General features: G+C 44.1%; 1 protein-coding gene across 1 annotated transcript in view; it reads left to right on the top strand.

Moving 5' to 3' along the window:
• Positions 1-16,315, top strand: part of XKR6 (XK related 6) — a 288,705-nt gene extending 272,390 nt beyond the window's left edge. The window contains 1 exon segment of the mRNA XM_073335671.1: positions 15,351-16,315. Within this exon segment, the coding sequence (XP_073191772.1) occupies positions 15,351-16,315 (965 nt within the window).
• Positions 16,316-26,481: the final 10,166 nt, after the last annotated feature.

Genomic DNA, 26,481 nt, shown 5'->3' with positions numbered 1-26,481 from the left:
GGACCCTGCACTTATCCTTATTGAACCTCATCAGATTCCTTTTGGCCCAATCTTCCAATTGGTCTAGGTCCTTCTGTATCCTATCCCTCCCCTCCAGCGTATCTACCACTCCTCCCAGTTTAGTATCATCCGCAAATTTGCTGAGAGTGCAATCCACACCATCCTCCAGATCATTTATGAAGATATTGAATAAAACCGGCCCCAGGACCGACCCTTGGGGCACTCCACTTGATACCGGCTGCCAACTAGACATGGAGCCATTGATCACTACCCGTTGAGCCCGACAATTTAGCCAGCTTTCTACCCACCTTATAGTGCATTCATCCAGCCCATACTTCCTTAACTTGCTGACAAGAATACTATGGGAGACCGTGTCAAAAGCTTTGCTAAAGTCAAGAAACAATACATCCACTGCTTTCCCTTCATCCACAGAACCAGTAATCTCATCATAAAAGGCGATTAGATTAGTCAGGCATGACCTTCCCTTGGTGAATCCATGCTGGCTGTTCCTGATCACTTTCCTCTCATGCAAGTGCTTCAGGATTGATTCTTTGAGGACCTGCTCCATGATTTTTCCAGGGACTGAGGTGAGGCTGACTGGCCTGTAGTTCCCAGGATCTTCCTTCTTCCCTTTTTTAAAGATTGGCACTACATTAGCCTTTTTCCAGTCATCCGGGACTTCCCCGGTTCGCCACGAGTTTTCAAAGATAATGGCCAGTGGCTCTGCAATCACAGCCGCCAATTCCTTCAGCACTCTCGGATGCAACTCGTCCGGCCCCATGGACTTGTGCACGTCCAGCTTTTCTAAATAGTCCCTAACCGCCTCTATCTCCACAGAGGGCTGGCCATCTCTTCCGCATTTTGTGATGCCCAGCGCAGCAGTCTGGGAGCTGACCTTGTTAGTGAAAACAGAGGCAAAAAAAGCATTGAGTACATTAGCTTTTTCCACATCCTCTGTCACTAGGTTGCCTCCCTCATTCAGTAAGGGGCCCACACATTCCTTGGCTTTCTTCTTGTTGCCAACATACCTGAAGAAACCCTTCTTGTTACTCTTGACATCTCTGGCTAGCTGCAGCTCCAGGTGCGATTTGGCCCTCCTGATAACATTCCTACATGCCCGAGCAATATTTTTATACTCTTCCCTGGTCATATGTCCAACCTTCCACTTCTTGTAAGCTTCTTTTTTATGTTTAAGATCCGCTAGGATTTCACCATTAAGCCAAGTTGGTCGCCTGCCATATTTACTATTCTTTCGACTCATCGGGATGGTTTGTCCCTGTAACCTCAACAGGGATTCCTTGAAATACAGCCAGCTCTCCTGGACTCCTTTCCCCTTCAAGAGGGGAGTCGAAGTCTGCTTTCCTGAAGTCCAGGGTCCGTATCCTGCTGCTTACCTTTGTTCCCTGCGTCAGGATCCTGAACTCAACCAACTCATGGTCACTGCCTCCCAGATTCCCATCCACTTTTGCTTCCCCCACTAATTCTACCCGGTTTGTGAGCAGCAGGTCAAGAAAAGCACCCCCCCTAGTTGGCTCCTCTAGCACTTGCGCCAGGAAATTGTCCCCTACGCTTTCCAAAAACTTCCTGGATTGTCTATGCACCGCTGTATTGCTCTCCCAGCAGATATCAGGAAAATTAAAGTCACCCATGAGAATCAGGGCATGCGATCTAGTAGCTTCCGTGAGCTGCCGGAAGAAAGCCTCATCCACCTCATCCCCCTGGTCCGGTGGTCTATAGCAGACTCCCACCACTACATCACTCTTGTTGCACACACTTCTAAACTTAATCCAGAGACACTCAGGTTTTTCTGCAGTTTCGTACCGGAGCTCTGAGCAGTCATACTGCTCCCTTACATACAGTGCTACTCCCCCACCTTTTCTGCCCTGCCTGTCCTTCCTGAACAGTTTATAACCATCCATGACAGTACTCCAGTCATATGAGTTATCCCACCAAGTCTCTGTTATTCCGATCACGTCATAGTTCCTTGACATCACCAGGACCTCCAGTTCTCCCTGCTTGTTTCCAAGGCTTTGTGCATTTGTATATAAGCACTTGAGATAACCTGTTGATCGCCCCTCATTGCCAGTATGAGGCAGGAGCCCTCCCCTCACAGACATTCCTGCCTGTTCTTCCTCCCGGTATCCCGCTTTCCCACTTACCTCAGGGCTTTGGTCTCCTTCCCCCGGTGAACCTAGTTTAAAGCCCTCCTCACTAGGTTAGCCAGCCTGCTGGCAAAGATGCTCTTCCCTCTCTTCGTAAGATGGAGCCCGTCTCTACCCAGCACTCCTCCTTCATGGAACACCATCCCATGGTCAAAGAAACCAAAGCCTTCTCTCCGACACCATCTGCGTAGCCATTCGTTGACTTCCACGATTCGACGCTCCCTACCTAGGCCTTTTCCTTCCACGGGGAGGATGGACGAGAACACCACTTGCGCCTCCAACTCCTTTATTCTTCTTCCTAGAGCCACATAGTCCGCATGTTACATAGGAACTGGTTAACTTCTCTGGGGCAGATTGTTGGCTGTGGTGCCAGGGAGGAGAGACGATTTCTGCCTGCTGGGAGGTAAGGGTTATGCTAGAACTTTAGGGTCGTGTGAGAGTCATTCCATCTACACTCTTGCCGGGTTTCCAGACACAGACACACATACTTTGGTATGCCAGCATGACCCACTTCCCTCTGCTGCTGGTTCCTGACTCCATGTACAAATTGGGAGGTGACACTGGGAATTCAGGTGAAAGAATGTGATGCCCTTGGCCTGATGGTGTAGAGGTGATGGGGTTCCTACCCCAAGTCCTATCCAATTTTGGAAAAGTTCCGAACCAGACCTGAATTCTGCAGCGCTAGCCCATCCCTATTTACACCAACCCTGCAGGTGTGGTGCTGATATTTTTGGTGTTATTGGACTGACCATTAACATATTGATGCCTGACACAAAGATGGGATTTGGCTTCCTAGTTGTTCTGAATGTGCCCTAGATCTCACTCTCAGGTGTAGGACCTCCTTTTGACCTCTGCTTACTGGTAGGAATGTGCATGGTGGTCTCAGCACTTCTCAGGTGAACCCCCTAGCTGGCTGCCTACATTTGCTGGCTAAAGTCCTGTCCCTACTGAAGTCAATGGGAGTTTTGCCATTGACTTCAGTGGAGCTAGGACTTCAACTGCTGTACCTAACACCATCTCCTTTGATGCTGCCAATTCCGCCGGTCTCTGTCTAGAGAACCACCCTAGCAATAGGCTCAGAACTGACACTTCACACACATGGCCCACCTTTTGCTGTCTTGGGATTGTGCTTACCATGCTGCAACTTTTACTCACAAGTTTGAACCCCAGAGCAGACCTACAAGTGTCTGTATTACATAAAGGAGAGAGAGACGTGTGGAGGTCACAGCCAGGAATCTCTTATTCTTTAGTAGTCATGGTCCAGGAGGCCATGTTTAGATCCAGGTCTAGACTAATGTTAGGATCAGGCTTGACAAATGCCACACGTTGGTGACTAGTTCTGATGAGCTATTGTTCCCCAAATGACAGAAATCTCATAAGATCAGCTGATATTTCCTGTCCTGAATAGTGGAAATTTCACCAGATCTGCTGTTCTCATGACATTTCTGCCATTTGGGGCCAAATCTGAATCAAATGAGGAAAATAGGCCTCTTTGGGGTTTTGGATCCAACTCTGAACCTAAACTATATTTATGAGTAGGTTCAGGGAGGAGGGCGGATTTCAGGTTCCAATTTGGACTCCTTTCTGCTCTGAAGATGTGGCTGTACATATTTCAGTGTCCTAGCAGCATAAACCCCCCCACCCCCCCCCCCGCGCCCCTTGAATGCAGTGAGAGCAGAGTTAGGTCAATACTAAGTGCTTTCAAAGATGCAACACTTAATATAAGAGTGGTTGGAACACAGGAGTAGAAGCCCAGGACTCCTTGCTCTGCCTCACTATGTGGTCATGAGTAAGTCACTTAGGGCTTAATCTTGCAAGGAGATGAGCATTCCTCGAAGGTTTTGAGTTCATACGCGAGGTGAGGTCACTCAACATACTGATGTAGTCAGCACCTGGCAGGACTGACCCTCAGAGACATCGGTATCAGAGCTATCATGCTACGTACTTGCTGCAGAGGGGTATTGCGATGCTGCCTTAATTATTGTCAGTTTAACACGTTTTGAGAACCCAATGAAAGGGCACAGTACTTACAATTACTTCTTTATTGTTTATGAAGTGCATTCTTTCATGTCAGAAGTGAACAGAACTCAGAGATGGAGGAGGAAAGCAGCAGGAGGAAAGCAGTCTTCCTAATAGAAAAAAGGAAAATGTGCAAATAAAAAAAATCATTCCAGGTCAAATGACAGACAACAGGCCTAGTCCTGATTGCCCTTATACTGGTGCAAATGGGGAATAACTGCACCAAACTCAGTAGAGTAACCCTCCGGTCATGATATTATGAAATCAGAATCAGGCCCCAAATATATATATAAATATATATATAAATTTCCTCTCTCTATGGATAAAAAGAAAAATCTGTTGCTGTTCCAGGTTTCAAATAAGCTTTAGGACTTCCATGGATGAATGTGTTACCTGGGGAAAAAAGTGAGGACAGGGTTCATGGCAAAGAAGGCTGGACTTCTGGAGAGTTGATGTCTTGTAACCCAAAAATAGCACTTTATGGCAAAGCAGGCAATCCCATCGTGCGGTACTTGATGGAGCGGGTCATGTCGCATTCTGAATACTTACTGTGGTGTCCAGTTCACCTGAGAGAATGTTTTGTATCTTCCCATTTTTTTAGAACAGTCTTCAAGAGAATTAATGTGAAAAAAGGAAATAGAGCATCCACTTGATAGGCATCTTTTTCAGTTTTAAAGGGACAGACACCACAGTAAGTATTTAGGGAATATGATACGGTAAGTACATTAAAATTCTTTACAGAAAATAACCAAGTTGTTAGATTATTTATGAAACTCTGTACGTATCCTTTTCAAAGAACCTTTCCTACATTTCTTCAGCAGACCAAGGCAGAGCACTGGGACCAACTACAAATATTGTTAGCTTTTAATCAGTAATTGAATAACTCACTTGGGTTAGAGCAGTGGTAAAGTTAAATGTAATTGCTTAATGCATGCCATGCAGACCAAATGTAGTCTGAAACACTTTTCAAACATGTTGTTTTTGTTTTGCATGGTGATTTGGCCTTTCTCTTTTTTGTTTAAGAAAAATAAATTGGTTTGGGCCTCACCTGCGAATGCTGATTTTTTCAGGAGCAAATTCCACCAGTCCATGGGGCTTAGTTAGATTCCTATTATGTCTCCTCCCATCCTTGGTCATTCATTGAAATTGGACAATGAAAGCCAAGGAGGTCATTCAAAGAGAAATTCACCCTAGTGCAGAGGGCCTCTGGGGGCTAAAATGGGACTTAAGTGGTGTCTTGGCCTTGTGCTACTCTGCTGTACTGAGGTGAATTTCACTCATTCCTTCCTTACCCAGTACTGGGCCGTTCCCTATAGAACATGTTATGGTGTTTTTGTCCAATCCGGTTTTGAATGTACCAAGCAATGTGGCTTCTACCCCTTTGCTAGGGGAGTCCATTCCACAATCTGACAGATCTCCCTGGAAGTTTTCCTGGTAGACTGTATTTTCCTTTCTTGATTGTTTACCTCATTATTGTTGTTTATTAATACCTGTGATGCTTGTATTTGCCTGTGAGAGCTTCCATTTCAGGCTGTTAAATCTATCAGCTCTAAAAATCCAGAATTATGGTTAAAAAGTCGGCATGCACTGATCCAAGAGGGTAGGTGTAACGTAGGTGTATGATCTGTCTAGAGCGACAGCTATTCCCTGCTAAGGCACAGACTTTCTGAGTGACTTGGGCAAGTCATCTCTTCGTGCCCCTGTCTGTAGAAGGGGAATACCTCACAAAGGAGGTGCTCAGATACTACAGTGAATGGGGCAATATAAATAACTAGATTTATACAGATAGGAGCTTAATGCTGAGAGATGCTGAACCCCTCTTGTAAGTTACTCAGTGCGGCTCATGAGATGCTGCGCAGCAGCTGACGGTGTTCAGTGTCTCACAGGGGTATCCATCAACTCACCAGATTGACCTGTGAGACGCTAGAGGTGGTGTTTTCAAAAGTGCTCACTCTTGAACTAAGTGCTTCCACTGAAGCCATTGACTTCAATGTCAATGAAGTCATTGGCTGAAGTCATTGACTTCAGAGGGAACAGAGATAGGTCAACACTGAAAGCTTTTGAGAATTTCACCCAAGAAAGTTGGCTTAACTAACCTTCAGAGGAAGAGTTAAAAACCAGTATACTGTATGAAGTTCTAGTGGCCACCATGCATTGTGATTGTCTAGTCTGACCTCCTGTATAGCATAGGCCATAAAACTTCCCCAGAATAATTCCTAGAACATATCTTTTAGAAAAACATCCAACCTTGGTTTAAAAATTGCATGTGAGGCAGAATCCACCACAACCCTTGGTAAATTGTTCCAATGGCTAATTATCCTCAGTGTTAAAAATATACACCTTATTTCCAGTCTGAATTTGTCTAGCTTCAACTTCTAAGCATTGGACTGTGTTATGCCTTTCTCTGCTAGATTGAGGAGCTGATTATTAAATATTTGTTCCCTGTTTAAATACTTATAGCCTGTGATCAAGTCACCCCTTAACCTTCTCGTTGTTGAACTAAACTGATTGAGCTCTGTGAGTCTATGACTATATGACATGTTTTCTAATCCTTTAATCATTCTCATGGCTCTTCTCTGAACCTTTTCCAATTTAACACCCCTCTTGAACTGTGGGCACCAGAACTGGACACAGGATTCCAGCAGTGTTTGCACCAGTGCCAAATATAGAGATAAAATAACCTCTCTACTTCTATTTGAGATTCCCTTGTTTATGCATCCCAGGATCACATTAGTTCTTTGGCCAGAGGTTTACACTGGGAGCTCATGTTGAGCAGATTATCCACCATGGCCCACAAATCTTTTTCAGTGTCGCTGCTTCCCAGGATAGAGTCCCACATTCTAGAAGTTTGGCCTGCATTCTTTGTTCCTAGATATGTACATTTACATTTGTCCATATTAAAATGCATATAGTTTGCTTGCACCCAGTTTACCAAGCAATCCAGATTGCTCTAAATCAGTGTTCTCTTCTCTTCATTATTTACCACTCCCCCCAGTTTTTGTATCATCTGCAAACTTTAGCAGTGATGGTTTTGTTTTCTTCCAGGTAATAGAATCATAGAACCATAGAATCATAGAATATCAGGGTTGGAAGGGACCTCAGGAGGTCATCTAGTCCAACCCCCTGCTCAAAAGCAGGACCCATCCCCAATTAAATCATCCCAGCCAGGGCTTTGTCTAGCCTGACTTTAAAAACTTCTAAGGAAGGAGATTCCACCACCTCCCTAGGCAACGGATTCCAGTGTTTCACCACCCTCCTAGTGAAAAAGTTTTTCCTAATATCCAACCTAAACCTCCCCCACTGCAACTTGAGACCATTACTCCTTGTCCTGTCCTCTTCCACCACTGAGAATAGTCTAGAACCATCCTCTCTGGAACCACCTCTCAGGTAGTTGAAAGCAGCTATCAAATCCCCCCTCATTCTTCTCTTCCGCAGACTAAACATCCCAGTTCCCTCAGCCTCTCCTCATAAGTCATGTGTTCCAGACCCCTAATCATTTTTGTTGCCCTTCGCTGGACTCTTTCCAATTTATCCACATCCTTCTTGTAGTGTGGGGCCCAAAACTGGACACAGTACTCCAGATGAGGCCTCACCAATGTCGAATAGAGGGGGACAATCACGTCCCTCAATCTGCTCGCTATGCCCCTACTTATACATCCCAAAATGCCATTGGCCTTCTTGGCAACAAGGGCACACTGCTGACTCATATCCAGCTTCTCGTCCACTGTCACCCCTAGGTCCTTTTCCGCAGAACAGGTCATTGATAACAGTGTTAAATAGCATAGGGTGAATAACTGATCCCTGCAAGATCATAGCATCATAGAAGATTAGAGTTGGACGAGACCTCAGAAGGTCATAGTCCAATCCACTGCTCAAAGGAGGACCAACCCCAACTAAATCATCCCAACCAGGGCGTTGTCAAGCCGGGCCTTAAAAACCTCTAATGATGGAGATTCCACCGCCTCCCAAGGTAACCCATTCCAGTGCTTCACCACCCTCCTAGTGAAATAGTTTTTCCTAATATCCAACCTAGACCTCCCACACTGCAACTTGAGACCGTTGCTCCTTGTTCTGTCATCTGCCACCACTGAGAAGACTGGATACATATCCTCTCAGTGATGATTCCCCATTTACAGTTACATTTTGAGACCTATCAACTAGCCAGTTTTCCATCCATTTAATGTGTGCCATGTTAATTTTATACTGTTCTAGTTTTTTAATCAAAATGTCATGTGGTACCAAGTCAACCGCCTTACAGAAATCTAAGTATATTATGGCAGCCCAGTCACCTTTATCAACCAAACTTGTAATTTCATCAAAAAAAAGCTATCAAGTGAGTTTGACAGAATCTAGTTTCCATAAACCCATGCTGATGTGCATTAATTACATTACCCTCTTGTAATTCTTTTTTAATCAAGTCCCATATCAGCCACTCTGTTATCTTGCCTGGGATCGTTGTCAGGCTGGCAGACCTATAATTACCAGGGTCATCCTATTTACCCTTTTTAAAAATTGGCACATTAGCTTTCTTCCAGTCTTCTGCAACTTCCCCAGTGCTCCAAGACTTATTGAAAATCACACTAGCCATCCAGCAAGCTCCTCCAGCAGCTCTTAAAGCTGTTGGATGCAAGCTATCTGGACTTGCTGATTTAACAATGTATAAGTCTAGCAGCTTCTGTTTAAATCCTCCGGAGTTATTAGTGGAATGGAAAGTGTTATCACCATGTGATGAGACAATTTGCTCTGTTTTTTTCCCCCAAATACAGAACAGAAATATTTATTAAACACTTCTGCTATTCTGCATTATGAAAAATAATTCCACCATTTATATCTAGTAATGGGCCAGTACCAATATCAGAATTCTTTCTGTTCCTAATATATTTAAAGGACTCCTTATTGCCTTTAACTCTGCTGGCAACAGGTTTTTCCTTGGCTTCCCTTATCAGTTTTCTACAATTCCTAACTTCTGATTTATATTCACTACAAACACATATTACTATGTAAAATTATCAGTGTTTGTCAGCAGTCACCAGCAAGTAACCCTGGCTTTTCACTCTAGTTACAATAGAGATATCTGTGATAGCTAAGTGGAAGCAGGATCTGGGAGCGATAAGAGAAGAACTGTAGGGAGGACCAGTTATAAATTGTCAGGAAAAATAGATAGAAAGTCAATGAGGGAAAGAAAATAGAAGGGAGACATGACTAGTCAGCTAAAGAAAGTCTGAGAAGGGATGTGAAAAGCCATGCAAAGGAAGATTTAGATGTGCCACATAGTTTGAGACTGAGTGAAGTGACTGAGGAGAGGATTCTGGGATAGCAGTGTAGGTAGCATTGCAGAAATCAAGGTATGATCTCACGTAACACTCAGAAAGTGGTATTGAATCTTCAACTTCCATTTTATAAGGGCTATAGGAATTGCCATAGCTGTGGTCCAAGCAGGCTGGTGTCCTTTCTCCTTAAGTGTCCAGTAGACAAGAAACCCAGTAGTGGACAACTAAGGAATAACATGTTTTTTGGGAGGTGTTTCTTCTTCCCAGCCCTTCACTAAGAGGCTGACATATACTCAAAAGAGACACACAGACAAGAGACTCTGGGCATTGATTCAGAGAAATGGGGCTTGTGTCCACTAAAAATGGGGGCTCCCCAGGATGACAAAACAAAACATCAAGCTTCCCGACACAAACGTCTCCTTCTACCTCATCCCCCCACAGCCGGCACTCCTCAACATTTCTCACTAAGCGCATTCCACCGTCTCTGCCTGTGAGGCCCAGATCCCAAAGCTCCTGCTGCCTTTATCTACTCCTGGGTCCCTCTTAACAACAGCACCCCACTGGGATTCATCTGCATTGGGAGCAATGGTCTGAACCCAAGCTTCGTGATGGCGTTTGAACCCCCAACTTACTAGACAAGGAGCCGGGGTCAAGTATAACGTCACTGCAAAACGGGAACCTGTTTAAAAAGCTGTTTAAAACTGGTTTTCAAAAAGATCCACACATCTAAGATAACGCTCAGTTTTCCATTTAAGAAATTACACAAGAGTGAGCTGAATGGTGCTAAACACCTTATTCACACGGGGCCCATCCTGGGGTCCTTACTCAGGCAAATCTCAGGTAAATCTCAGAGAGAACTAGAAATGATGCCATAGGCAATGAATGATTTAAATCAATGGACTCTGTTTCATTGATTCCCAGAGTCCTATTTTGCATAGCTCATGAGTATTTGGAGAATACTCGGACTATGTGAATGTGGATAGGAATCCTGTCATTTTCACAGATTTTAACACAAATGATTATTTATCCAAACAGTTGTGCTGAAAATGTCTGATTCATTATTTGTTGTTCTGTTTGAAAAATGTACTCATCCAATCAGGCTGCAGAAATAATACCATGTGACTCAGGCAACCGGGCACTCAACACAAGTAGCTTCTAGACAAAGGTCTGGTTTACGTATGGAAGATTTACAGGTATAACAATTTTGGTTAGGAGTGAATTTTTTACCAAAATAGTTACACCATTACAACCCCCAATGTGGGTGCAGTTTTACTGGCAGGTAGCTTATATTGGTATATTTATTTCCCTTCCTGTATGGGGAATAAATTAAACTGGCATACACACTTTTATTCCAGTATAACTACCTCCACAGTGGAGGGGGAAGGGGGGTGTTGTACCACTTTATACAGATATAAGTAAAGCAGTACAACTTTCTAGTGTTGACAAGGCCAAAGTAGCAATCCCTTAATTCACATGACACTGTTTCTGACTTGGCATTTTTAAACAGGAGAATAATGAACGGCCGATACCAAATACTGTAATGAGAAAGGTCAGAACAGCACAATGAATCGCACTGTATTGCCAACCTCAAGCATTCAAAAATCTTGAGTCAGCACTGCAAAAATCACAAGCTAGGTTTACAAATTATGAATGGCCTAGCGGTTAGAGCACTGGACTGAGATTCAGGAGACCTTCGTTCAAGGCCTAGCTCGGCCAGTATCCCACTGGGTGATATTGGGCAAGTCACTGTGCTGCTGTGTGCCTCTGTTTCCCCATTGGTGTAATGATACTGCCTTTGTAAAGCAGTTTGAGATCTACTGATTGAAATGTGCTATATAAGAAGCAGGTATTATTATTATTTTGGGGTCTTTTTATTTATTGGCAGATATTTTTTTAAGCTTTTCAGAGCACTTGAGTCACATTTTCAAGCTTTTCTCTGTAACTATGAGGGCTGGAAATGTGCAGTGAAATCCTGGCTCAATTGAAGTCAATGGCTGAACTCTCAATGACTTCAGTGGAGCCAGGATTTCACCTTTCCTTTTTTCTTTTCAAAGACCGTGGAATTTGCACCCATTTGCGTGACTCCAAGAGCCAGGTTCCCTCCCAGCTCTCACTGTGTCTGGCAGCATGCAGGGCTGCAGCGAGGGTGGGAGGTCTACTCCTTTCTGGGCCTGCTCACTCTCTGCATGAGCCTCTCCCTCTGTGGGTCTCCATATTCGTGACGGGGCAGAAGAACTAACCCCACTAAAGGATAAGGCACTGGGCAAACACAGCCTCAAAGGGAAGAGGCCAGGCAGCCCTCAAGAGGAGAAGAATTCTGACCCTAGCAGCAGCAGTGAGAGGCGCCACACTGGGACAGAGGTGGAGAGGAGATTCATTGAACCCCATTCCCCCCCACACCCACTCCTCCTGGCCCCAGTGAGAGAAGTGGCCAAGGGGGTGAGGAAGTGGAGACCCATTCAACAATCCTCCAGCCCCAGTGAGAGACAAGCAGACATGGAAGAAGTCTGGGGATAGGGCACGTGGCGGGGAGAGAGAAGGTTGCCAACTTTGTAATATTTAAAAACCGGACACTCCAGCAAGAGTGCCTGAACCTCCCCAGCTCCGCCCCTGCCCCTGAGGACCCGCCCCCCATTTGCTCCTCTTTCCCCCTCCCTCTGTCGCTCACTGCTTTTCCCCTCTCTCCCCCTCCCTGCCTGGGTCGGGAGAGGCTCTCCTGCAGAGCCAGGGCTGGGAGCTGCAGCCACCTGATGCAGGTAGGAGGTGGCCCTGGCTGAGTAGGGGCTGGTGCGGGTGATGACTCAGCGCCTCCCTGCCTGCAGTAACCAGACTTTGGGCGTCCGGTCAGTAGATCTGACCGGACACAGTCAGGTCCTCTTTTTGACCAGACTTTCGAGTCAAAACCCAGACACCTGCTCACCCTAAAGGGAAAGGGAGAAAGCATGTTTGCTCCATAACATACCAATCCAGCCCCAGGAGTGAAACAGCCACTGAAGGGGAGTAGAGACATGTTGCAGAGCGTGAGTTCTGCTAGGACTGTTTCCCATTTCCTGCCACTGGGCACAGACACAGCCAAATCCAGCAGGGAGATGGAGTCTGCAAACACAAGGGCTGGTGCATTTTCCAGTTGTTCAGCCAGCTCTATAATGTCTCTGAATCCACGTTTAATTGCCTTTGTTTGCCGTTTCCTCTCGTTAGCAAGTTATTTGACCCTCCTCAGCGTATAAGTAACATGCTCCGCTCTCCCTAAATTTGCACAATGTTTTGCCACCATCTTTTAAGGATGATACGATTTCCATATACAGCTCCGGCAGTTATATCATGTTAACACAGTCCTGATGTTACCCAGTGGTTTTCATTGGCATACATGCATTTGACCCTGGCATCGCAATGTGGTTTATACAGACTTTTGCTGGCATTGCCTCCGTTTGTTCTCCGCCAAAATGTGCTTTTCTTGATGTAACGGCGTCCTTGGCAAGATCTATATAAAATAATCAACTTTCACGTAGACCATGAAAAAACACCAGGGAACTTAAGCTTTACAAATATTAGAACTGATCCTGGAGTAGTTATTGCATAATTTCACTGGATTTTTTTAAGGGGGAAGAGGAAATGGATGGTGCCTTTTTTGTCTCCTGTTGGCGTTGGAGGAGAGGAGGTTGGGGGGGGGGACTTCTATAAAGAAATCCCTGAAAGTTTTGGGTTGTGTTGTTTTGTTTAATTCAGCTTGTATTTTATTTTGGAAAACACAGACCCTGCTCCTGCCCCTTCCACTGAAATCAATGAGCCTGTCTGAGTCTGTCTTCACAACACGTTGCTTGGTCCACCTTTTACCTTTGCTCATAAAGGGGCGATGACGGGGTAGTGGGAGCACAGGACTTTGGTGGCGATTTTGTGGGTGCATGGGATCGATTAATCTTGGTTTTCTGTACGTTATCACTGGGTTGATCAGGTGGGTCCTGGGATAACTGGTGGGTCTGTTTAATATTGTATTAATAAAATACATCTAGGGCACCCAGTGCATTGGGTGGGTGTTATTTTATCAATCCAAATAAATTAACAAAATAAATATTGTCTTTAATGGTCGGGATTAGGCCTATGAGGAACATCTTGTGTCTTCCCTCTTCTTTTTGGAGATCCGTAAACCTGGGCTTGGGGAATTTTTCTATATCCCTTTCTATACCCCTAGGAGCATATCGACTCAGAAGGGGCACAGAAAAGGGGATGTTCTGTGGCAGCTGGAAGAGTGGTCAGTGAGGAGTGGCCAGAGGGGATCTGGGAGAAGCAAGGTGTTAAAGGAAGTAGGTGCTATTTGAGACCCACCGGGTGCTTAGAGCACTAGGGCCTGAGTTGTGTTATGCAGAACATGCTACCAAGGGCTGATTTGGGACAAAGGTTGGTGCCCGCAGCAAGAGGCGGGTGGTGATGACAAATCTTTCACAAGCTCTATTCAGGGCTTGTCTTCCCACAAACCAGGTAAATCCTGCAACGTGCTGACGGCCTTCCACCCTCAATAAAGCCACTGGGTGTGGAGGGTTGCCCGTGCCTCCCAGCAAGCATTCAGCAACACGCAGTGTGCCAATGTCAGACCAGCGCTGGCCTCTGAGGTGCAGCACGCTCTCAACTCCCGCCGGGTTCACTCAGAGTTAGGAGCACGCGCACCTTGAGAGAACAGGCCCCGACCCTGGCTCGGTAACCCGCCGTGATCCTGGTTCACTAACTCCATGGGATCACAGGCTGAGGACAAAACTGATCAGCTGCACGTTTTCACTGCTCATGAAGTCGCACAAGAGGGCGCTTATTTGGGATTTTAAACCCTATGCACACTGGGTATGGATCTGCACGCCAGAGCTGAAAGGTGTCAATTTAATCTCAGACATACCCACGCCAGCTCTGATCGAGCCACTGCACTGAAAACACTGCTGTAGCCACAGCGGCTTGAGCAGCAGAAGGGGGCTAGCCGCACGTGTATGTACCTAGGGGCTCAGATGGGATCATACTTGGAGCGGCTAGCCCATGCCGATGCTTGCACCACCATGGCTTACGCTTCTGTTTTTAGCGCACTAGCTCAATCAAAGCTAGCGCGAGCTGAAAATTCTGCCTCCCAACCCCAGTGTAGACATACCCACAGTTACTTGGAAACTGGTCACCCTCTCTGTCCCAAAATTTGCTCACCCCGTGTTTAAGGCATAACAGCCCTGCCTTGTATTAAACGTTTTGCTGTAACTATATGACAGTATAATATAGCAGCAAAGAGTCCTGTGGCACCTTATAGACTAACAGACGTATCGGAGAATAAGCTTTCGTGGGTGAATACCCACTTCGTCGGATGCATGTAGTGAACTCCAATACGTCTGTTAGTCTGTAAGGTGCCACAGGACTCTTTGCCGCTTTTACAGATCCAGACTAACACGACGACCCCTCTGATACAATATAGCAGACACAGCTGATGGCTACCTTAACAATTTGGGGCAGAGATGGGTCCATGCTACAAAATTTGGATCCAGATCTGGATTTCAAATGTCCGAAAGGTTTTGGATCTGGGAGTGTGGTATAGATCATTATAAGGATGGAGACGATTTGTTTGAAATGCAGATACACGTTCAAATTCCAATCCTTCCTCGTTAGCTCTGAAAGTCTGGGGGTAATTCAGTTTTGGGGGGTTCTGGATCAGGCTTATCACTAATATAAAATACACCTGTGCAGGTGTCAGATAAAGAATAAATGTTTGTTTATGGTTCTGATATTGATACTTCTGCATTTGTCTACTCCTCGAGATTTTTGTAATGTGTTGTACATTACTTGCTACCATACCTGCCCCGTGACAATAAAGTAGTGAGTGAGTGACATTCTCTATCTATGCTATTGTTTGACTCTGTGGATTTGTGTCTTCTGGCAGGTGTGTCCTCTGTGGCGTCCCTGATGTCCCTGGCTTGGGTGCTAGCCTCCTATCACAAGCTTCTTCGGGACTCTAGGGATGACAAGAAGAGTATGAGCTACAGAGGGGCCCTCATACATCTCTTCTGGCGCCTCTTCACCATCTCATCCAGAGTTATCTCTTTTGCCCTCTTTGCTTCCATCTTCCAGCTCTACTTTGGGATCTTTGTAGTGGTCCACTGGTGTGCCATGGCTTTCTGGATCATCCATGGTGGGACTGACTTCTGCATGTCTAAGTGGGAGGAGATCCTCTTCAACATGGTGGTAGGGATTGTGTACATTTTCTGCTGGTTTAATGTCAAGGAAGGGCGGACTCGATATAGAATGTTTGCATATTACACTGTAGTCTTGACAGAGAATGCTGCCTTGACGCTCCTTTGGTATTTTTACAGAGATCCTACAACTACTGACTCATATGCCGTGCCAGCACTGTGTTGTGTCTTTCTTAGCTTTGCTGCTGGGATAGCTTTGATGCTCTTCTATTATGGTGTGCTGCATCCCATGGGGCCAAGAGCTAAGATTTTTGCCAGCTCCTGTTGCGCCGAGCTGCTCTGGGGCATTCCTTTGCCTCCTGATGTTGAGCCCATGGCACCCGAAACCCCTGGGTACCGGGGGGCTGAGGCTACGCCTACCAGAGCGGTCACGGAGCAACAGGAGGAACTCACAGCTGACACTTGCTTGCCAGTTTTCCAGGTGAGAGCAATGGTGCCATCTACTCCATCTGGGCGAGCCTACTACCCAGAAGGCCCTCTCATTAAGATTGACATCCCAAGAAAGAGATACCCTGCATGGGATGCCCATTTTGTAGACAGGCGGTTAAGAAGAACTATCAACATTCTCCAGTATGTCACCCCCACAGCTGTAGGTATTAGGTATAGAGACGGACCTCTCTTGTATGAGTTGCTACAATATGAGTCTTCACTTTAAAGCTCCTTTAAAAAAAATAAAAGAGGGGATCTTATTTTTGTTTATGGTAAACACAGATCATGAAACAAAACACACACCTTCAGATAAGCTTTCTTTCTGGCTGCTGTATGTATAAAAAAAAAGATAATCTCTATGTTTTGTAAGTAAAAACAAAAAGAAAAACTTTTCTTTTGTTTTTTACACACAAGAAACAGTATTTCAACTTCCACACCTATGATCCACAGGTGGAGAAGAGGCGTCTCCACATCAGAGTTTTATACCTTACACCAAGTGTAGAACATTATATATGGGATTGGTGCTGATTGAAAAATAAAAACAAACAAACAAACAAACCTACAACTGCCTTATGCCCTTAGGTGCTGAGTTTCATTAAGTACTGTCACCTTTCTCATGCAAAACTCTTGGGTGATTTTATGCCAAGAAAAATAAAAAAAAAACCTAAATACAAAACTTAAAAAAAAAAGATGATAAAAAAAAGAAACGAGAAAAGAACAACAACAAAGGGTATTGCTGCTCTTACGGTGAACAAGAAAAATGTCTAACGATGAGAAAGCAAAGTAGAAAAGCCCGAAAAGAGTTTGAATCTCAAATGGCTGAAAGAAGATCAGGGCTGTAACACAATTTGGCAACATGTTGATAACATAGCTTGGTCCCACCTATGCGGGCCAGACCAAACCATGTTATAAATGTAATCCCCTGAGAAAATTGTTTCCCTAGTGTAAGTGGGCCATATGTGATGGTCAGCTGTACTCAGTTTGCACCAAATTCACATAGTAATACCATACCTGATCTCACTCATCACAGTTTTGTACAGTGTAACTCCATTGATTTCAGTGGACTTACTCCTAATTCACACTGATGTGAGTGAGCCCATAAAAAGGCCTTCCATCTTGATTTTTGGAAAATAACGAATCTGCATTCTTTAAATTATACACCAAAAATATAATACTAAAGTAGATTTACATATATCTAATAAATTATTTCAGTAATAATAAAACTCAGCATAGTAGCAAAAAGAGAGTCAATTTAAAGGCACAATACTTGATCGGTGACTGGCAAAATAATTTGACCTATTATATCATTTTAAGGCTGTGAAAAGGCATACATGTATTATTTGTAATATTATGTAAGGCCTGTTATGTCTCATTCAGCGTGAGCCTTAAAGTGATTGTAAAGCATTCTTTGTTTTGTTTTTTTGTTTTTTTTTAAAGGAAAACAAAAAAGAAAATTAGGATAAAATCTTCAAACAGTAATAACCTGTAACTGGCGCTTTTCTAAAGATGATTTGGTGCTTTGTATTTTTGTTGATGTTGTTGTTGTGATTTAGCTGAGAATTGTTCAACTCACTTGGTGCATTCGGGGAACCGCTGATAAACGTTTTATGTCACCTTCTGCTGTAAGTACATGGCAAGAAATAACACCACAGGAAATCGAGAGCGTAGCAAGGTCATCACCTTTTAGCTTAAGAGTTCTCACTGCAAGGAGACACTTCCACCTCCATTGATGGCAAAGCTTTAGAAGGATATCTGCTAGAGATCTGAGACGTTTCCAGATAATCTTTTTGGTGCGTGAAGGTTTACATTTCTTTATTTCTGTGTTGAAGTTTCTTTGGTTCGAGTTAAATCACAGGTGGTGTATATGTAATACCATTTTTGGTTTCAAGAGTATTGCTCCTTTAAAAGAATATTCCTGTTCCAGGGCATTTTTTCAATCCCACCATCCCTCTACTTGTGGGGGGGAAAACAACAACAACAACAAAAGATATTTTTAAGTGAATACTGTAGTATTTTCTCTGTGTGATTGCAATTTTTTATTCCAGAAATACTGTAACTGTCTAGGGTGCAAAATTCCCATGTTGAACTCTTCTGAAGAGAAAATCAACATGGGGAAAAGATTTTTTAATTATGATTATGATTTTTTATTTGATGAATCCTTTTTTTTAATTACAGTAGGTATTTAAAGAAACTAGTACAAATTTTATATAATAGTTTAAAAAAGCTGAATGCTTTCTTCGCCTGAATATACCTGAATGGAAACATTTTTTTCAATCAGTAATGCTTTGCAGTGTTCTGAGTGGATTTTTTTTTAAATACCATTCAAATATTTCACAGGCCCTTCTAAGGAGGGCAGGGCTTATTCACGCCAAACTACAGACACATGGCAAAGTTTATAAAAAGCCAAATTGTCACTGGTACTGTAATTCCCAGTCAGTGAAGCTCCATTTCAATTAAATGTTTCTGGGCTCTGATTACAACCTGTCTGATAGTCACATTTTCACACGAAGGGTGGGCTTTGTATTGTCTGTGCCCCACCCTAATTAACGGTCAGTTATTTTGTCTGGCGAGATTTCATTTACCTTCTTCTTTATTTGTGGACTAGAACCATATTACTTGTCAGTGGCATCACTTCATTTTCATCACATTTCTTCTCTAATCCGTGTGACATCTCTTGCTCAATGAGATAATTTGTGAAGTGAACTTAACGAATTATATCCGCCTTCAGGTTGCTTGTTGCAAGTTCCTCTATTATAATAAGGGCTGAGCACACTAGAGAGGCACATGGACTGTCCATTATCAGTTCTGGTCCTGCAACATGACCAGCCATTTCATCTTTTTACTAGATACAAATAGTTTTTCTCAAAATACTTACCATAAACATTATTATGAGCAGTTTACTTTAATAGACTGTGATTCTTTACTCTATACATCTTCTTTGTAAAGGAGTTCCTTCTCAAAGCCCTTTAATATGCAGCTCTTTTCTCCGTTTGAGCCAGTTTCACAGGCATAGTTATTAGAGATGGGAAAGATCTTCTCTGTCACCTAGTCCGCTGCCCCAAAGGAGGGGGTAGTGGGGAGAATCGTGAGGAATGCTTCCATCATTTCCATTGCAACTAAGTCTCAAGTTATGGAGCACCCGGTATCTGGCAATATCTCGAGTAATCTGATGACGTCTCTCCTGTCCCTAGACCTCAGTAAGGTCCCCATGTATTATCTGTGAATTTTCCAAGGAGTACCGTCCTCATTTCTGTTAGATAGATAGATCGATCTCGGTTCAGAAAAGAATATGCGCGTCATATGGGCTAGTTTGGAAGGCTGCTTCTCTTCATCATCTCAACCAAAAGGTCTAATCCTCCCACTCCTCTCGGCACAAGCAGCCCCATTTCAGTCCTGGTGACTCCCCAAGCCAGGAAGGAATGAAGGATGAAGCTCTAATGAGTTATCAAACCAGCTCTTGAAAATGTTCAGTGATGGTGCCCTGCCTGCCTCCCTTGGGAGCGTGTTCCAAGTCCAAACGACCGAGACCTTTGAGACTTTGATTCTTTACTCTGTACATTGGCTTTGGCTCCCCAGGGCTGCACAAACCATATTAATTCCTTGTGGAGGTGCTGTTCAGGTCTGGCAGGGGCAGGGGGCAGTTCTCTGCCCGTGCTTCATACCTCATTTACCCCCCTTACACCTCTGGAACGCAAGACCCCTGCATGCCTTCCCCCCATCCCCCAGGGCATGAGACTGGACTCCCCCCTGGCAGGAAGACACGGGTGTTCCTGGCTGGTTGCAGCAGTGGGTGGGGCACTGGGTCTGAGGAACTGCCTCCTCGAACTCCAGTGACTCTAGCAACCAGCTGGGGCTCAAGCACCCAGTGGAAGTCCCCCAGCCTGAAGAATAGGATGGTGCCCCCTACCCAGCTCCATGAGCGGCCAGGCACAGAGGGATAGACCCCCTCTGAAAATTGCCCCCCGCCCTTGAAATGGCGCTCCTGCTTCCTTGGACCCCGGTTCAGCAAGGGCCTCACGTTAAGCAAGCGAATACTCTTATCTGATGCTCCTGAAGTCAGGCACGTGCTTAAGAACCTTGCTGACTGGGGGCCTTAGTTCGGTGGATTGCTCTGGGTTAGGTCTGATGTTGTTACTGTAAGTCTCTTCCCCCTGCCGCTCCTTTCCCCAAGCCAGTGGCACAGTACAGAATGGAATCCCTTAGTTAATCCCGAACCTGGTGCCAATCCAAGAGGGTGACCAGATAGCAGGTGTGAAAAATCGGGACGGGGGTGGGGGGTAATAGGAGCCTATATAAGAAAAAGCCCCAAATATCGGGACTGTCCCTATAAAATTGGGACATCTGGTCACCCTACAATCCACCAACCTTCACTTTCTGCTCCAAAGTGCTTCTCTTCTCGCAAGTAGCCTTTGCTTTTGGTGTCCACTTCATTGCTGGGTTTGGTTTGTTTTTAATCCCCCTGCATCTCCTTGCTATACCTAGGCCCCAGGCCATCCAGAAAAAAAGTTTTTTAAAAATATGCGGCAAAGAGCAAAGTTGAATCCATTATAGTTCAGAGATCGGTTCAAGTTTATAAGGCTCCAGACAAGCGCAGTCAGAGCAATGAATTAGTGAGTTTGTATAGATCTGGCGCGCTCATGTGGAGTTACACTTGTATATGCTCTGTCTCCTTCTACTGGATCAAATAAGTCAGCTCTGGTCAGGTTTATATCTGTTCCCGCCCCTGGTTCAGTTCACGGAACATCTTTTAGCTCCGAGCCTGTGTTCTTTAGTGCTGGGGATCATCAGTTCTATTGATGCTGACAGCCATGGTGTTTTTATGTCTGTCTATCTCTAGTGTGCCCAGTATCTGCATGCAGCTAACTTGAAGATGCAAATGGTTCAGAACAGTCCAACCCAGCAAACAAGGTTTACAAGGCATTGGCCCAGGACCGGGTCATGCTTTGCCACACACACAAAATTTGGATTCATTCTAAACATACCCAAACTAAATTGCAGCTGTGTAGCTGCATTACATAATTGCCAATAGACTATGTTAGCAAAACCCCTGATTTAAAGGTAAATATTTGTAATAGCTTATTTGATTGGGGCTAATTATCCATGTCGAGTCATTCATTGTTTCTATCGCTGCCGAAAGCGGTGAACAGTTTTGTAGTTTAAAAAGTGGCCTAGGTGCAATATCACAAAAATGCCCACCTTCAAGCTTCATCTTCTGTTTGGTAGAGATTATAAACTTTATCCTCACAACGACGAGGAAAATGTTGCCACTGACTTCAATAGGAACAGTCCCCTGCTCTTTGCTCATGATATATTTAAAGCATGAGATTCACTTCACAATTTATCCATGTTTCCCAGCCTTGCCTGGGACGGGCAAGAAAACAACCATCACCAACACTCCTGTAACATGATCCACCACCTTCAGAAAATGTGGTCTAAGGTTCTTCTGGCATGGTTTAATTGAAGCCTAGATATGCTTTGAAAAGGAAAACTTACTACTGTACATCTGTGAAAACTTCTAGTGCCTGCTTGCCGTGCCACTTTTGCAGGAGGCAATTTGGAAGCTGCTGGGGTCAGTGGAAAATTGTGGAGACAAGCTTTTCTGTGACACCTAGTCTTTTGTTTGCTTAGTTTTCTGCTGGACTCTAGTCTTGTCCAATTTGGTCACAACAAAAATGTATCTGCTGAAGGATGAGCATGTAAAAACGAAGGTGGTGGATTTTGGATGTTTTCTGTACTGTTAGAGGGTAGAGGGGATGTGAGCTCACTTGCAACTTCTTCTACTGTTGCAGATTGCATGCTGTTATTTCAACAATTGTCCACGGCCCTGGCGTTTCTTGGGGCGGGTAGTAGCCCGGGGTTATGACTGTAATGTGGGAGGGTTCCCCTTGAAGCTCAGGTGTATTCTGGTGCAGAGAGTCTCAGCCAGGGGTGAATTAGGAGGTTTAGAAGCTATCCCAAATAAACGTGGGCAACCTTTCACTGTGTGCAGAATGCATTTCCAGACCATCAGGTAGCGATCCTTGCACTTTTTCCATGAGCGCATTGAGAATTGTTTTGTTGTTCTGTGTTTGAACTTGGAGATACAACTACGGTAACACTTTTTCTGTTATACAGTTGATTGGGAAAGGCGGGAGCAATCGCACAGAACAAAATATTGTCTGTGTTCAGCCAACATTCATGACTTAAAGCTTGAATGCTAGGGACGTTTGGTGTCATGTTAAATAAAAAGATAGCTGCATATGTTCCCACTGGATCTTCATATATGATGAGGTTGACAATTTATGCACAAAAAGCACTAATCTGAGTAAGTGATCTGGCCCTCAAAATACATAACCCAATTGGAAGCTGTAATAAAAACAAATAATTTTGTCGAGATAATATGGAGGTTTGTTTTCTGTTGTATATTCAAAACATTTGCAAGCTGTCAAAAATGATCTGAGAGTATAAACAGTACTTTCCTATCCCTTTGGGACACATGCAGCAAGGTAGCTGTCTTGACAAACCCAGGACGTTATAACATGCTGAGTTATTTGGAGTTATGTATTGATTTGTTTGTTAGATGGTTTTATAAGGCCAGGGTGGAGAGGGAACACGGTCTAAAAATTATAGCAAATGATGGGGTGACAGGACTCTTGGGCGTTATTCCCAGCTCTGCCACAAACTTGCTGTGTGACCTTGGGCAAGTCACTTAACCTTTCTGTGCCTACAGTTTACCCATCTGTAAATGGGTATAATAATACTTACCTACCTCACAGGGGTGTTGTGAGGCTTAAGTAATCATTTGTGAAGCACTTCGACGGAAGGTGCTATGAAGTGCAAAGTATTATTATTACTGAGTTTGTGTAATCAGGAATGGAAGTGCAAAGGTTTTTTACAACTTGCTAAAGGGAAGCAGAATTATGCAGTACATATGTGCATCCAGAAAGCTGGCTTAAGTCTTTTCTCTCCCCAGCTACAAGGAGTTGAGGCTATTGCATGTAATCTAAATATGGAACCCTTGCTTTCTTGATCATATGTAATAATACCTTCCGAGCACTGTTTGCAATATTTTTTTTTTTTTACAAAACAGGTGATTCATTTTTTTCTCTCTCTCTTTATGGAAACTTGAAACTAAAATTCAATGAAATCATTTAGAAACTGAACAGATTACTAATGAATACTTGAATTTTTGGAGGTTGTACTCATCAGCCATGGTTAACATGCACTAGCTCGTTCAGCCATCAGCTTCCATCTGAATACAGTGAAATACTTGCTCACGCTGCTTTGGAATAGCCATGATTTTGTTTGGGAGGCTGGTACGTTGTTACTGAAAATATGCGGGGGGGTGGGGGGGAGAAGGTTGTTTTGTTTTGTTTTTTGTTTTTTTGCCTTTAAGTTTCTTGACTGCCTAGCACAGCACAATAACAATCCCCGTTTACTTTGTTAGACAATAGCTTTTTTAGAACTATATTTCCTTACGCAAAGAATGGAAAGAATAAAGTAGACCCAACAACACACTGCATGCTCCAAATGGCTCACGTCCATTTCTTCTCAAGGTTCTTACTTTCAAGGAGTAAAACGATGAAATGCCCACCAAGACTAGAGCAGGGTCTTTCTCAGGCAAAGCTCCCACTGAAGTTAATAGGAGTTTTGACTGAGCTTTCAGACTACAGGGTTTGTCCATCAAATCAGATTCACCCCTGCTGCAGATCCATTGAAGTCAATGGGGCTATACCGGAGGTAAATTGCTTTCAAACCCTGGAAGGAACCCAATTAATTATTCTGAATATTATTAGTAGTACTGATCAGAAAATAACAATTTGTTTGTTTCTCACCCAGATTTCTCTGTTTCTAATGTTCTGACCAGCTCTAAGCATCATTCGAGAAGGCCATTGTTGTGTATGCATGGGAGGAGCAAGGAGAGTTAATCTTTGGTTTATTATAAATTATCTGTGATCCTGCACTCCTTACTCAGGCAAAACTCCCATTGTCTCGCCCCTGAGTTAGGACTGCAAAGTCTGCCCCGCGATGGAAAACAGTGCCGTGCTGTAATGGGCCACGGCTTTGTCGTACTGGGAACTTGGATTGGGTAAAGAGAGCATGCAGCTAGGAATGCCCTTCTCAGTCTGCTCAGTGAATTTGGGGTCAGCCTCCCCTACAGTGGAAGCTTAAAGCTTCCGGGCCCCATGGGTACCCAGATTCTTCCACGTTACTTGCCTCCCAGCCTGACTGCCCCCGATTGGGGGCAGACAGCCATTAACAAACTCAGACGCCTCGTTATTGCCGATGGGCCTCTCACCACTCATGTCCCCGGCCATTTATTTTCGGTGCTGCTGTGCTCAGGCTGGAGAAGGCTGTAACGTAACCCCCTCTGGGCCACGACGCACATCCAAACGCTGACAGAACAGGCATTTCCTCTCTGGCCTGATACATGCGATCTGTCGTGCCCCTCCCTTTGTTTGAACATCCGTGCCTTTAAAAGGGGTGGCCTCTGATGGGCTCGAGGGGGCGTGGCATGGCACTGAAGTGGGTTGAAGGGTCACGTGTATCTAGTCAAGAAAATAAATTTAAATATCAGTTGCTTATAAAGCTCATTGTGGGCCTCCTAGCAAAAGAAGCAAATTGTCTATAGCACATGGGGTGTCTAGGGCATTATCTAATTGATTAAATTAACAAAGTTTACCTTCTGGCTAAATAATGAGTTAATTTTCCCTGCAAGTGCATTGTTTAACAATAAATTTAGCGGCCCTGTTCATTATTGGCTGTTTTAAATTTAATTGAGTTTAAGTAACTTTGGCTATTTCAAGGGCAAAAAAAAAAAAAAAAAGAGAGAGAACTTCCTGTAAGCACCGACCTTTTATTTATGAATTGAGGTTCACCGAATGAATTTTCAGAATTAAAGGGTCTATTGGGGGGGGGTGTGTCTGTCTGTCTGTCTGTGCACGCGTGCCTGTATATTCGTGCATATAGAAATAGATACACGCACACATGCTGTGTAAGAGCACTCATATATATGTTTTAATATGTATGCATAAATTTTGAATTCTAAAGAGCTTTTGGAGATGATGAAGATGACTGTTTCGGGGTTGAGGCGCCAGCAATCTGGGGGGCTCAAAATAAACATTTCTTGAATTATTTTGTTTCCATCTCCTGGGCAAATGGGGATGAAAGCGCATCCGTGGTCCAAATTCCTCTTTGAAAATATTGCACATCGAATCTTTTTCTTTTCTTAAATGAGCGTGGAAGCCAAATTCAGGGCTGGCGTAAATAGGTTCACCTCCACTGACTTGTGTGCAGCCATTTACACTACCTCTGCATTTGGCTATAGAACGTCCCTTGGGATTGTGCAAAATTCTGTTCCTGGATCCCAAACTGTGGACAACTCACCGGTTTGGGTGGGTGTCTTTATAAATCGCAAGTTTAGGGCCTAGTTCATCAGATGGATTGCTATGGTGTGCAGACTTCTCAAGCTAACCTGGCCCTAGTTTGGACAAAGTCAGGCCTGTTTTGTGGCACTAAAAGTGCCAAATTATAAGGAAGATCTGAGCAATGACAAAATTCTCTTTCAGTTTAAGAAAATCCTGAGACACAATGTGTCCTGAGTGGAGTAAAGTGGTTCTGCCTATAACATGATAATACCCTACCAAATGGGTGGGGGAACCAACTATGTCACTGAATGACATTTCTCTAAACAAAACTTGTTACCTCTGAGTACAGTGAGAGTTGTGTCTGCTCTATACATCTCTTCCAAATGGACCTCGATGCATCCGCCCAAAGAATGCTTTCTTGTTACTTGTCACGCTGAGGCAAATATGCTGCCAGCACAAAGTGGTTACAGCTCTATTGCCTGAAGTGGCGTTAAAGTGTTTACACAAGTGACAAATTTGGCCCTCTGTTGTTGAGATGTAGGCCCCAAATCTATTTTCAATCCCCCATAATCCAAATAATGAAATGAGGGTTAAACCTCTCACGCATTCAAAACAAATTCTCAGATTTCCCCGCTAATGTCCTTGTGTCACTGACCAATCGGAAGGAGGGTAGCTCAACTTTTCAGTCCTAGCTGTGTTCAGTATCAAAACCTGTCACCACGGCCAGAGCCCCTCGTCCCCAAAAGCAACAAGGGAACTATCTGAACCCTTGCCACTTCTTCCTTTCCCTCCCCTCCATGTTGGAAGCAAATGTTGTTCTTTACAAACGAGTAGGGCCCCAGAATGAAGTAAGACGTTGGAAGGCATCATACACATCATCCATTCGCATTAGGAATTGATTTGATTTGATTTTCGCTCCCAGGGAGGAATTACCATCTTTCCAGGGTCAGATTCTGCTTTTTGTTACACTGTTGTGAATTTGGAGGATCTCCATTTGATTTCAAAAGATCTACTTTGAAGTTATGAGGAGAGGCTGAGGGAGCTG

This window comes from Lepidochelys kempii, chromosome 3, assembly GCF_965140265.1.
Source record: "Lepidochelys kempii isolate rLepKem1 chromosome 3, rLepKem1.hap2, whole genome shotgun sequence".
Lineage (NCBI taxonomy): Eukaryota > Metazoa > Chordata > Testudines > Cheloniidae > Lepidochelys > Lepidochelys kempii.
This window is presented reverse-complemented; position numbering and strand designations above follow the sequence as displayed.